Genomic DNA, 14,765 nt, shown 5'->3' with positions numbered 1-14,765 from the left:
TTATCCTTCCACCATCTGGAGAGGTTTCAACAGCAGGCCCTCCGCCCAAGCTGTGGCATTGCCGGGCACGCATTATCTGTGTACATATTTGCTGATAATGATAAAGGAGGAGAATTGGGCAGATATGAAGTTCAGGTTCTGAGCAGTTGGCCTTATCATTTGTGCCACTGCCCCCCACAGTCTGTCTGAATTGAACCAATTTGGCAGCTGACAGCCATGGAAGTTAGAAAACTGGTGTTCTCTGCATCTAAATATTTCCGGTAAGGTTGCCATGATTCTTTAGAGTTATTCTGTTCATTCGTATTCCTACATATTCAAAAATATGAACTGTGTTTCTTCACAGAAATTTCCAAGGAAACTCCATTTCTTATATTGAGGAAAATATTTGGAAGGCATACCGTTGGACTGAGAAACTGTGAGTATATCTTCTCCAAATACAAATACAGAAAGCTAAGTGCATTATAAGATCCTTCTTGGTCCAGAATTTTGACGTCAATACCTCTGAGAAAAGATATTTTCCTCTCTCCATATCCGAAACTGACTTCCTTTGATTACCTCTGTGGTGATTTTTAAAATTAAAATTGGTGGATTCTCTTTAAAACAAGTAAGATGCAATTTAAATTTATCTTTCATTTGATGAATAATATGTGATACTATTCTCAGTGTATAAAACTGAATTAACAGGTATCATGAAAACCCTCCTTGTTCGCTAACCCCCTACCCCTGAGTGACCACTTCTCTGAGTTCTGTGTACATCTTTCTGGATCATATGCCACGCATTTGCCTACAGCCATATTGACATAAAGCAGAATAGGTTTATTGTGTGTATGTTTTCTTTTCGTCTTTTTCTTTTTATAGACTTTTTTTTTTTTTTTAAGGGCTAGGATGTTTATTGGAGCATTCTTGAGGGAGGGGTTCATTTTGTTTTTTTTGAGAGTACAAAGGAACTTTATCTTATATGTATAAAAATACAATCTGAGGACTTCACAGTCCTGTGGATGGAATCCCATGGATGAAGTCGGGAAGCCCTATAGCTTTTCCGGTCACTGAGATAAAAAAATTTCTCTGATCACTTTCAGTCCCAAGAACAGTGCTAGTTCCAGTCCAGTGTCTCAGTCACCTAAGTCTATACTCTCAAAGAATTGAAAACTTCTCCCTTCCCCCAGCCTGAGCCTTTCTTTAAACCTAGACACTTACAATGTGAAGAGGGGTCCTGGCTGGCTTCTTCTCTGTTTCCTTGTCCTATATCTCTCATTCTCCATCCCTCCATTCAGCTGGCTGCCTCTGGCTTCTTAGAAGTTGTTGAGGAGAGTGGTGGAGAGGAAGGGGCTGATGTCCTCTGGTAGTGGTGCCCTCTGGGTGTTGCATCTCCCATGAGGGATTCCTTACTTCCTGGGTTTCTCAAAAATAGCACCACTGGAGTTGTCTAGCTGTCACTCCCTTGCCCTGGTGGTGCTTCTTCTCCAGCTGGCTTCTCATGAAGACCTCTCACCTTCCACATACAATTGTATGATGCCAGCTTCTTTCTGCTGAGGCTGTCCTTACTTCCAGGAGGAACCAATAACAACGGCGCCCTTTTTAAAGGTCCAACAGTGGAGTCCATTTCTGGCCCATAGAACACAAGGAGATTTGTCAACATTTTTATAAAATTATTATATCATATCATATGCTCTAAGTATATGTTAATTGTATAACTCATTCAGCTTGTAGAAAATGGCATATAATCTAATCAGCAAAGCTAGTCCTCACTGTCAAACACATCAGCCAAATGAGATTTGCTTTCTTTTAGGAAAAAGTCCAATTTCATTTTTTTTAAAACAGACTTTTTTCTTTTTGGAGCAGTTTTAGGTTTACAGAAAAATGGCACAGAAAGTACAGCATTCCCAAACAGCCGCTACCCCCTGCTCATTGTTTCTCCTACTAACACCTTGTATGCCTGTGATACTCTTGTTACAATTGAGGAATCCCTATTGATGCATCACTATTAACTAAAGTCCACATTTTACATTAAGGTTCACTCTTCCTGTTGTGCAGTCTTGTAGTTTTCACAAATGCCTAATGCCCTCTGTGCATCATTATAGTATCACACAGAATAGTTTCATTGCCCTAAAAATGCCCTGTGGTCCACCTGTTCATCCTCTCACCCTCCCCCTGAACCTCGGAACCATGGATCTTTTTATTATCTCTCTAGTTTTTCTTTTCTAGAACATCATAAAGTTGAAATCGTACAGCATATAGCTTTTTCAGACTGGCTGCTTCCTTCACCTAGCAGTGTGCAGTTAAGTTTCCTCCATGTCTTTTCATAGCTTGCTAGCTCATTTCATAACTGAATAATACCCCATTGTAAGGATGCACCACAATTTGTTTATTAATTCATCTATTGGAGGACATCTTGGTTGCTTTCAAGTTTTAGCAATGATTAATAAAGCTGCTATAAACATTCTTGTTCAGTTTTTTCTGTGGACATAAGCTTTTCAATTTATTTGGGTAAATACCCAGAAGCATGTTAGCTGGGTTGTACGACAGGCCCGTGTTTAGCTTTCTAAGAAACTGCAGGCTGTCTTCCAAAGGGGACATATCATTTTGCACTCCCACCAGCAATGACTGAGAGTTCCTGTTGCTCCATATGCTCGCCAGCATTTGGTGTTATCAGTGTTTTGGATTTTAGCTATTCTAATACGTGCGTAGTGGTATCTGATTGTTTTAATTTGCAATTCCTTGATGATATATGATGATGAGCTTCGGCCAGCTGTATAACCTCTTTGCTGAGGTATCTGTTCAGATCTTATGGTGGATTGTTTGTTTTCTTATTGTTGAGTGTTAAGAGTTCTTTGTATGTTTTGGATACAAGTCCTTTATCAGATATGTGTTTTGCAAATACTTTCTTCCAGTCTGTGGCTTGACTTTTCACTCTCCTAGAGTGTCTTTTCAGAAGCAAAGCTAGATAACTGGGAGCTCCTAAAAATCAAACACCTATGCTCATCTAAAGACTTTACCAAAAGAGTAAAAAGATTACCTACAGACCGGGAAAAAGTTTTTAGCTATGATGTTTCCGATCAGTGTCTGATCTCTAAAATCTACATGATACTGCAAACACTCAACTACAAAAAGACAAGTAACCCAATTAAAAAATGGGCAAAGGATATGAACAGACACTTCACTAAAGCAGACATTCAGGTAGCTAACAGATACATGAGGAAATGCTCATGATCATTAGGCATTAGAGAAATCCAAATCAAAACTACAATGAGATTCCATCTCACTCCACCGAAGCTGGTATTAATCCAAAAAACCCAAAATGATAAATGTTAGAGAGGTTGTGGAGAGAGTGGAACACTTATACACTGCTGGTGAGAATGTAAAATAGAACAACCAGTTTGGAAATTGTTTTGGCGCTTCCTTAAAAAGCTAGAAATACAACTGCCATACGTTCCAGCAGTTGCGCTCCCTGGAATATATTCTAGAGAAATAAGAGCCTTTACAGAGCCAGATACATGCACAGCCATGTTCATTGCAGCACTGTTTCCAATAGCAAAAAGATGGAAGCAACCAAGGTGCCCATCAATGGATGAATGGATAAATAAATTATGTATATTCACACAATGGAATACAACAAATTGATAAAGAACAATGATGAATCCGTGAAATGTTTCATAACATGGAGGAATCTGGAAGGCATTATGCTGAGTGAAATGAGTCAGTTACAAAAGGGCAAATATTGTAAAAATAGGAGACCACTATTTTAAAACTCAAAAAATAGTTAAAAGAAAGAAGAAAATATTCTTTGATGGCTACGAGGGTAGAGAGGGAGGAAGGAAGAGGGGTTTTCACGAATTAGATAGTAGATAAGAACTATTTTAGATGAAGGAAAAGACAACACACAATACAGGACAGGTCAGCACAACTGGACTAAAACAAAAGCAACGAAGTTTCCTGAATAAACTGAATGCTTCGAAGGCCAGCATAGTAGAGGTGGGTGTTTGGGGACTATGGTTTCAGGGGACATCTAAACCAATTGGCATAACAAAACCTATCAAGAAAACATTCTGCATCCCACTTTGGAAAGTGGCGTCTGGGGTCTGAAACACTAGCAAGCGGCCATCTAAGATGCATCATTTGGTCTTAACCGACCTGGAGCAAAGGGGAATGAAGAACACCAAAGACACAAGGTAATTATGAGCCCAAGAGACGGAGAGGACCAAATAAACCAGAGACTACATGAGCCTGAGACCAGAAGAACTAGATGGTGCCTGGCTACAACTGATGACCCGCTCAACGGGGAACACAAGAGAGAACCCCTGAGGGAGCAGGAGAGCAGTGGGGAAAAAAAAAAAAAAAAGTGGGATGCAGACCTCAAATTCTCCAAAAAAGACCAGACTTAATGGTCTGACTGAGACTAGAAGGACCCCCGAGATCATGGTCCCCAGGCCTTCTGTTAGCCCAAGACAGGAACCATCCCCAAATTCAACTCTTCAGACAGGGATTGGACTGCACTATGGGACAGAAAATGATACTGCTGAGGAGTGAGATTCTTGGATCAAGTAGACACATGAGGCTATGTGGGCAGGTCCTGCCTGGAGGGGAGATGAGAAGGCGGAGGGGGTCAGAAGCTGGCCAAATGGACACGATAATAGTGAATAGGGGGAAGGAATGTGCTGCCTCATTAGGGGGAGAGCAACTAGGAGTAAACAGCAAGGTGTTTATACATTTTTGTATGAGAACCTGACTTGATTTGTAAACTTTCACTTAAAGCACAATAAAAATAAAAAAGTGTCTTTTGTACAGCAGATGATTTTAATTTTAATGAAGTCCAACTTGCCAGTTTTTTCTTTTATCAATCATGCTTTTGATGCTGTATCTAAAAAGCTATCTCCAAACCCAAATCACCTAGATTTTTTCCCGTGTTATCTTCTAGAAGTTGTAACGTTTTGCATCTTATATTTAGGCCTGTGATTCATTTTGAGTTAATTTTTGGGAGAGTTGTAGGCTGTGTCATATTCATGCTTTTGCATGTGGATGTTCAGCTGTCCCAGTACCATTTGTTAAAAAGACTATCCTTTCACTGTTGAGTTGCCTTTGCCCTTTTGTCGAAGATCAGTTGACTAAATTTGCGTGGGTCAATTTATGGACCCTATTCTGTTTCACTGATCTGTTTTCCTATTCTTCATTAATACCACACTGTCTTGATCACTATAACTTTAGAGTAACTCTTGAAGTAGGATAATGCCAGTCCTCCAATTCTATTTCTCATTATCTGTTGGCCATTTCTTGGTCTCCTGCCTTGGTAAATCAGTTTGACAATATCCACAAAATAGCTTGCTGAGATTTTGACTGGTATTGCATTGAATCTGTAGATGAAGTTGAGAAGAATTGCAATCTTAATAACACTAAGTCTTCCTATCCGTAAATGCCCTGGTGGCACAAAGGTTAAGAGCTCAGCTGCTAACCAAAAGGTCAGCGGTTCAAATCCATGAGCTGCTCCTTGGGAACCCTATGGGGCAGTTCTACTCTGTCCTATAGAGTTGCTGTGAGTAGGAATCAACTCGACAACAATGGGTTGGGTTTGGCTTTGTTGTCCATGAGTGTGGAATATTCCTCCATTTATTTCAAACTTGCATTTCCTTCACCAGAGCCTTGTAGTTGTCCTCGTATAGATCTTGTATAAATTTTGTTAGATTTGTACCCAAGCATGTCATTTCTTTTAGTGTTAATGTAAATGGTATGCTTTTACTTTAAAATTCCAGTTCTTTATTGCTGGTATATAGGGAAGTAATTGACTTTTGTATATTAACTTTGTACCCTGCAACCCTGCTATAATCACTTATTAGTTCCAAGTATTTTTTTTTTTTCAATTCTTTGGGATTTCCTAGATAGACAATCATATCATCTGTGGACGAAGACAGTTTTATTTCTTCCTTCTCAATCTGTATACCTTTTATTTCCTTTTCTTTACATTAGCTAGAACTTACAATACAATGTTGATAGGAGTGGTGAGAGGGGACATCCTTGTCTTGTTCCTGATTTTAGGAGTAAGCATCTCGTTTCTCCCCACTAAGTATTATGTTAGCTGTAGGGTTTTTGTAGATGTTCTTTATTCAGTTTAAAAAGTTCTCTTCTATTGGTAGTTTGCTGAGAGTCTTCATCATGGATGGGTGCTGGATCTTGTCAAATGATTTTTTTGCATCTATTAATATGATCATATGATTTTTCTTTAGCCTGTTGATATGATGAGTTATATTAATCAATTTCCAAATGTTGAACCGACCTTGCATACCTAGGATAAACCCCACTAGGTCATGGTGTATAGTTCTTTTTCTACATTGTTGGATTCAATTTGCTAATATTTTGCTGAGGATCTTTGCATCTATGTTCATGAGAGATATTGGTGTGTAATTTTCCTTCCTAGTAATGTCTTTGGTTTTGGTATTAGGGCAATACTGGCCTCATAGAATGAGTTAAGAAGTGTTGCTTCCTCTTCTATTTTTTGGAAGAGTTTTAGAAGGATTGGTGTTAATTATTCTTTAAATATTTATAGAATTCACCAGTGAAACCATCTGGGCCTGGTGCTTTCTATTTTGGAAGGTTATTAGTTGTCGATTAATTTTCTTTAATGGATATAGGACTGCTCAGACTGTCTATTTCTCCTTGTATGAGTGTTGGTAGCTTGTGTCTTTCGAGAGACTGCTTCATTTCACCTAAGTTGTCAAATTTATGGGCATAGAGTTGTTCACAGTATTCCTTTATGATTCTTTTAATGTCCATAGGGAGTTCTGAGGGCACAGTAGTGAAGAGCTCAGCTGCTAACTAAAAGGTCAGCAGTTCAAATCCACCAGCCACTCCTCGAAAACACTATGGGGCAGTTCTGCTCTGTCTTGTGGAGTTACTGTGAGTTGGAATCGACTCAACAGCAATAGGTTTGTTTTGTTTTTGGTTTAATGTTCATGGAATCTGTTGTGATGGCCCCTCTTTCATTTCTAATATTAATAATTTGTGTCTTCTTTCTTTTTTTTCCTGTTAGTCTGCCTAGGGGCTTATCAATTTTGCTGATCTTTTCAAAGAACCAGCTTACAGTTTCATTGATTTTCCCTATTCTTGTTTCTATTTCATTGGTTTCTGCTCTGATTTTTATTATTTCTTTTCTTCTGCTTACTTCAGATTTTTTTTTCTTTTCTAATGTATGCATTCAATGCTATACATTTTCCTCTAAGCACTGCTGTCTTAGTTATCTAGGGCTCCTATAACAGAAGTACCATACCTGAATGGCTTTAACAAATGCAAATTTACTCTGTCACAGTCTAGGAGGCTAGAAGTCTGAAGTCAGGGCACAGCTCCCAGGGAATGCTTTGTCTGTCTGCTGGTTCTGTGAGAAGGTCCTTGCTGAGGAGCTTCTCAGCACAGGGACCCTGGGGCCAAAGGATGTGCTCTGCTCCTGGTGTTTCTTTCTTGGTGGCATTCTTGGAGACATGAGGTCTCCTGTCTTTCTGTTTACTTCTCTCTTTTATATCTCAAAAGATATTGACTCAATATACAACCTAATCCTGTAGATTGCATCCTACCTCATTAACATAACTGCCTGTAACCCTGCCTCATTCACATTGTAGACGTTACGATTTACAACACATAGGTAATCACATCAGATCACAAAATGGAGGACAACCACACAACACTGGGAATCATGGCCTAGCCAAGTTGACACGCATTTTGCGGGAACACAATTCAATCTAAAACAACTACGTTCACTGCATCTCACAATTTTTAGAAAATTTTATTTATTTTTGTTGTTGTTGATAATATACACAGCAAAACATACACCAATTCAACAGTTTATACATGCTCCATTTAGTGACAGTGATTACATTTTGAGTTCTACAACCATTCTCACCCTCCTTTTCTGAGTTGTTCCTCCCTCATTAACATAACTTCACTGCCCCTTAATGTTCCTATCTAATCTTTCAAGTTGCTGTTCTCAAATTGATCCCATATAGATAGTGCTTAAAAGAGCAGAATGCTCAAAGCATACATTTTTTATTAGTTAAGCTAAACTATTGTTTTGTTTTAAGGAGACTTCAGGGACATTTCTGACTTAGGGTTTAAAGATTATCTCAGAGTAATATTTTCAGGGGTTCATCCAAACTTCATGGCTCCAGAAAGTCTGGAATCCATAACAATTTGAAATTCTTTTCTGCATTTTCGCCCTTTTGATCAGGATTCTTCTATGGAATCTTTGATCAAAATGTTCAGTAATGTTAGCCAAGCACCATTTAATTCCAGTCGTTTGGCAATGGAGGCAGTTTTTATGGAGGCAATTAGCCACACATTCCATTTCCTCCTTCTTTTCCCGACACTCCTTCTTCTTCTGTTGCTCCAGGTAAATAGGGTCCAATTGCTGTGCCTTGGATGGCTGCTTGCAAGCTTTTAAGACACCAGGCTCTACACAATGAACTAGGAGGTAGAACAGAAGCACTAAACATGTTATTAGGCCAATTAGCTGGAATGTCCTATGAAACCATGATCCTAAGCCACCAAATCCCATGAGGTTTTTGGCTGTGCATAAGCAGCCTCAGTAGCTACTCTTTGTTCGTTTGTTTGTTTGTTTTTTAATCATTGTAAATATATCTATTACACAACTTTTGTCACTTCAACTTTTTCCAGGTGCTCAACTTCTTGACACCAATTACAGTAATTGACTGTGGAAAAAGCTACCCTTAATCAATGGGATATTTCCATCACCATTAACTTCCCTTTTCCCCATCCCTCCCAGTCCTGTTGTTGTTGTTAGGTGTCGTCAAGTCAGTTCGGACTCATAGTGACCCTCTGTACAACAGACGAAACACTGCTCATTCCTGTACCATCCTCACAATCATTGTTAAGCTTGAGCCTATTGTTGTAGCCACTGTGTCAATCCATCTCATTGAGGATCTTCCCCTTTTTCACTGACCCTGTACTTTACCAAACATGATGTCCTTCTCCAGGGACTGATAACTTGTCCTGATAACATGTCCAAAGTATGTGAGATGCAGTCTCGCCATCCTTGCTTCTAAGGAGCATTCTGGTTGTACTTCTTCCAAGATAGATTTGTTCCTTCTTCTGGCACTCCATCATATACTCTGTATTCTTTGACAGCACCACAATTCAAAGGCATCAATTCTTCTCTAGTCTTCCTTATTCATCGTCCAGCTTTCATATACACATGAGGCGATTGAAAATACCATGGCTTGGGTCAGGTTCACCTTAGTCTTCAAGGGGACATCTTTGCTTTTTAACGCTTTAAAGAGCTCTTTTGCAGCAGATTTGCCTAATGCAACGCGTCTTTTGATTTTTTGACTTCTGCTTCCATGGATGTTGATTGTGGATCCAAGTAAAACGAAATCCTTGGCAACTTCAACCTTTTTCCATTGATCATGGTGTTGCTTATTGGTGTAGTCGTGAGCATTTTTGTTCTCTATATGTTGAGGTGTAATCCATACTGAAGGTTATGGTCTTTGATCTTCATCAGTAAGTGCTTCAAGTCCTCTTCACTTTCAGCAAGCAAGGTTTTTTCATCTGTATAACACAGGTTGTGAATGAGTCTTCTTCCAGTCCTGATGCCACATTCTTCTTCATATACTGCAGCTCCTGGGACTATTGTGCTCAGTATATAGACTGAATAGTTATGGTGAAGGATTACAACCCTGACGTACACCTCTCCTGATTTTAAATCACACTTTTTTTTTTTAATGTCTAGCGTTTTTTTAATGCTGTCTGCTTACATTACTCATCTCACATGTCATCCACTTTTTCCACTAGAGCCATTAGCATATTAATCATAACCACCAAAAACCAAACCTAGTGCCATCGAGTCGATTCCGACTCATAGCGACCCTATAGGACAGAGTAGAACTGCTCCATAGAGTTTCCAAGGAGGACCTGGCGTATTTGAACTGCTGACCTCTTGGTTAGCAGTCGTAGCAATTAACCACTATGTCACCAGGGTTTCCATATTAATCATAGTTATTTTAAATCTCCGGGTTGATAAGCCCAAATATCAGCTATATCTGAATGTGGCTCTGATGCTTGTCCTGCTTCTTCAGACTGTGTTTTTTGCTTTTTAGCATACCTTGTAATTTTTGCTGAAAACTAGATATGATATATCAGGTAAAAGGAATGGAGATTCTTTGAGCTGCAATTTCCTGTAAAACCCTGTTGATGTTCATGTGGTGGTAAGGTGTGAGGGAAGAGGAAGTGTTCTCTAATTTTATGATTAGGTCTCAGTTTCTTAGTGAGCCAGTGCCCCTGGGTTGTGACCTTCACAAGTGCTTCTCAGCTTTTTTCCTTCAGCCTTCAGATGAACCAAGAGGGCTAGAGGGGGCTACAGTTGGGTATTTTCCTTTTCCCATTTCAAAGGCTAGAAGGAAACTGGAGTTGCTAATCCCTTTCTCCCACATGGAAAAGGCTAGAGGGAGTTGGAGTTGAGTATTTCCCTTCATCTATTTTGATTAACCAGTACCAGTTGTCCTGAAGTCACTTCTGACTCATGGTGATTCCGTGTGTGTCGGGGTAGAGCTGTGCTCCGCAAGTTGTTTTCCAGTGGCCGATTCTACGTTTTGAAGTAGATCACCATGCCTTTCTTTTATGATGCCTCTGGGTGGACTAGAACCTCCAACATTTTAGTTAGTTTTAAGCTTTTACACCACCCAGGGACTCCCCACTTTGGTTAGGCTCTGATAGAACCCACATTGATTAGTCTGTGGTAAAGTAATAGCCCTTGAAGGCAGGTTGTTGTTAAGGAGACCAGAGCCGTATTTCATCGTGGCAGCTTTTCCCCTCTTTTTTTGGAATCATGAGGGGATTTTCCTGAGATTCACAGTGAGAACCTGGTAGGGCTTCTGGAATTAAAACTCCCTAAAAACGTGCCCCCCTCTCTCCCTAAGGCTGGGCCTCCAGGAGTTGTCTATCTTTCAAGTTTGTCTACACGAGTCTCCAGCAATTAGTCAATTACTCTTGAACTATTTCTACCTGATGCTGGGTCCAGCAGAAACTAGGACCCAGCATCGGGTAGAAAGTGATTCTCTGTATCAGCCTGTCTTTCTCTCCAGTTCTCTCTGCTGATCTAAGAAACTTATAAGAGCTCAGCAGTCACATGTGGCTAGTGGCTCCCTTATTGGACTTCCAGCAGTAAGGCATTAAAATGAACCAACCTCAGCTACATGCAACAACATAATGAACTTTACAAACATAGCGCTGAGTGAAAGAAACAAAATAGAAATATGTGTAATATGATTCCATTTCAAGTTCAAGAAGAAGTAAAATGAAACCATGTGGTTTGTGGTTGACATATATCAGGTAGGACTGTATTTCAAAAGCAAGGAAATTATTATCATCAAAGTCAGGACAGTGGTTACCTATAGGGATCAGAGAGAGGGTTTTGATTGGAAAAGAGCACACTGGGGGCTTCTGGGATGCTGACAGTGTTCTCTCCTGACATGAATGGTGTTATATGGTGTTTGCTTTATAATCATTAAACTGAACATTTATGTTTTATGTACTTTATGCACATTTCAGTTCTCAAAAAAATGAATGGGAAAGGGTCAAATGGCTTCACTTGCAGCCCTGACATAGCTCCATGTGGGGCTTTCATAACGAGGTTTCGGAAGAGAGACTGGGAAATGGCAGTTCTGCCAATCTTGGTGCCACCCAGAATTGAATTCTAACAGGGACTTTGTGATCTAGAGAGGAAGCATTAAGTTTATGACTTGGTGTGTGGGGTGGGTGTACAGGAGGGAGAAGCAGGGAGGTGGACACAAAGAGGATAGCAGAAGAAAGGTTTGAATGAAAACAAAAGAGGTCACATCCCTAAATTAAATAGAAATTAGAGTATTCAGGTGGACCATTACCTGGTTCCTCCCACATAGAATAGTCCTAGGTAGCAAATAGTTGTAGTTAATTTGCATTAGATCCACAAATAACCTTTTCATTTTCCAGAATTCTCAGTGAAAATTCTTTGACCGAATTACGTAAGGATTCATTTGAAGGCCTGCTATCCCTCCAGCATTTGTAAGTTAGTCAGTTAATCATATTTACTTCTCAGTTTTTAGTTATATATAAAAATGTAGATATTATCTTCTCCAAGCTCCTTATATATAAAATGAATAAGGAGCTTGGAGAAGATAATATCTACATTTTTCTTCCAGCAATATAATTCTGCAATTCTGTAAGTCTGTGGGGTCCCAGCCCATCTCTAGCATTAAATATCTCCTGTCCATTTCCAATTTTTAATCATAGAGACAAAAGACAGATAAAAAAAAGTCTTCAGTTACAGAGGAAAAGTGGCAATAAGGTCTGAGTAATTATAGACACCCATATGAACTTTCTTTTATAAGCATCCATATACTATCTGTTTATATTTAGTCTGTAGCCTGTGGTCTGTTTTTATAGAGCCCATAAGCTAAGAATGATTTTTTGCATTTTTAAAGAATTTGAAGAAAAAAAAAAAAAACTATGAGACAGAGGTTGTCTGTTGCCAGCAAAGCCTAAAATATTTATTATCTGGCCTTACAGAAAACATTCGAAAAAGTTGGTTTAATAGAACAAGAGGAATTAAGATTAACCTCTGTTTGTTGCCTAAAGGACAAGAAAATATAGAATACCTACATTAATTTGAAGACTGTTAACCCAAAATATTTTGATAATTGAATTGTTACCATTTAAATATTAAATATGTAACTAAACAGTTGAATTATATAAACAACACTATAAATGACATAGTTAGCTACAAAGGACTGCTGTTAAGGATTTCAAGGTAGGAATTATTCTACCATATTACAAATAAATGTTTCAAATGATGGTTAATTAGTACCCTAAGTAAACATATCAAATGCCCCTAACCGTTTACTAAATACAAAATAAAAAAATCTCTCCAGCCCTTCTGCCAAGGAGGGAATAATTGCATGGTATTTATATCTGTTTAGAGATAGCGAGATACTATGTCCTTTGCTATAAAAGCTTGATTTTTATCCTTTGTCCATGAAGCCTAGAGTTGTTTGTGTCATGAATCCTTATTAAGCTATTCTGATGATGCTCTTTAGCAAATGGGTTCTTCTTACAAGTTCAGAAGGCTTAAGAGAATTGGGGATAAAAAGCCTGACATGATACTAAAAGTAGTCCTTTAAATTATCAAACCTTTAGGCCTTAGTGGGACCACCAGTTTTGCATTGGTCTTCTTGGGCACCTCTGGCATCTGGGCTCCCAAGCCTTATAAACACAATTTGGAGAAAAACAAATGAGTTAACTGCTCAATGGAGCAAGCCCTTCCTTACTTCTACTTTGAAATACTTTGTAAGCTAGTTACTTCCTGTTAGTGTATGTATTCTCATCCATTAAAAAACTGTGAATCAGTATAAAAGTTAAAAACATATGTCAAGCCCTGTGCCTAGGGTTGGTGGTACAAAGATGTGCAAGACAGCGTTTCTAACCTTCTAGAAACTCTTGATGTGGCAGGGGAAGCAAAGGCATAAACTCGAACCATAACACAATAGGCTCTAAGTAGAGGGTTAGTGCTGCAGAGGCACAGAAGAGCCATGAACTAATAAAAGTAAACTTCTTTCTAAATAGTCATTTTCCTTTGTCACTCCTTAGCTACTCCGTAAAAAATAGCTATTGGTAAATAATTGAGTTTGCTTTATGTCCATCTATCAGTTTTAACATCGTAGGCAATACAGATAAGCAAGACCTAGTCCATGCTTTCAAGGAGAAAATGGATTACAAAGATAACTATGTTAAAAAAGAGAAATAAATGTGGGCACTGAGACGTATAAATTATTTCTGGAGCACAGAGGAGGGAGCAAAGACTTCCAATTGGATCAGGGAAGATGTTTCTAGAGAAATGCCATTTGAACAGGACCTTGAAGGCCATTGGGTATCATCAGACAGACATGTTGGGCAGATTATTGTAAGATTGCAAAAGGAGGGTGGGAAAAAGGCAAAAGAAAGGAAGTGGAATGTGGGTTTGAAGAACGTCATGAGTAGCTTTGGGTGAAAATAGGGAGAGTAGGAGATTGGAGCCAGATCATCTAGGCTTTGCATGCCAAAGTAAGGAGTCATCATGGAGAACCATCTTATCACAGCAATGCTGTAGGACAAATGGTTCTCAAACTTTAGTGTGCATAACAATTAGGGCTTGTTAAAGCACAGATTGTGGGCTTTACCCCCATAATTTCTGATTCAGTGGTCTAGAGTAGGGCCAAGAATTTGCTTCTTCAATAAGTTCCCAGACAATGCTGGTCTTTCAGAACCACTGCTGCAGAGTTAATCTGTGTGCAGGATGGATTAGAAAGGGAGAGACTAGAGCTGAAACACCAGTCAAAAGATAGTTATACCCACCCAATAAAAAGTGAGGGACTAATGTGAGCTAAAGGGAAATAAGAAGGTTAACTACAGTCAGGAATGGGAGTTTTCAAATGAAAATCCACTTCTATGTTGTTTTTTTCCTGAGTCACCACTGTACAACTGCAGGAATTGCATTCATGGAACATTAAAAAAAAAAAAATCCTTTGCCATCGAGCTGATCCTGACTCACAGCAACCCTACACGACAGAGCAGAACTGCCCCTTAGGGTTTCCAAGGAGCGGCTGCTGGATTCAAACTGCTGATCTTTTGCATAGCAACCATAGCTTGCTGTAGCTCTTAACCACTGCCACCAGGGCTCCCATGGAACATGAAGGCAATAGAAAACCAAACATAGATTTCTATTAATATGATAAAAGCATTATTCTAAATTCGTTCAAAGT

At 39.1% G+C, this 14,765-nt stretch overlaps 1 protein-coding gene across 1 annotated transcript in view; it reads left to right on the top strand.

The window, feature by feature from the left end:
* The first annotated feature begins 216 nt into the window (after positions 1–216).
* The window catches only part of LOC135228014 (leucine-rich repeat-containing protein 37A3-like), a 38,523-nt gene continuing 23,974 nt past the window's right edge, over positions 217–14,765 (top strand). Inside the window, exons 1-3 of the mRNA XM_064270332.1 lie at positions 217–260; positions 344–415; positions 11,962–12,033. Coding sequence (XP_064126402.1) covers positions 217–260; positions 344–415; positions 11,962–12,033 — 188 coding nt within the window. The remainder of the gene's footprint in view (positions 261–343; positions 416–11,961; positions 12,034–14,765) is intronic.

This window comes from Loxodonta africana, chromosome 18 (genome assembly GCF_030014295.1).
Source record: "Loxodonta africana isolate mLoxAfr1 chromosome 18, mLoxAfr1.hap2, whole genome shotgun sequence".
NCBI lineage: Eukaryota > Metazoa > Chordata > Mammalia > Proboscidea > Elephantidae > Loxodonta > Loxodonta africana.
The sequence above is the reverse complement of the archived record's forward strand: the minus strand, read 5'-3'. Positions and strand labels throughout refer to the sequence as shown.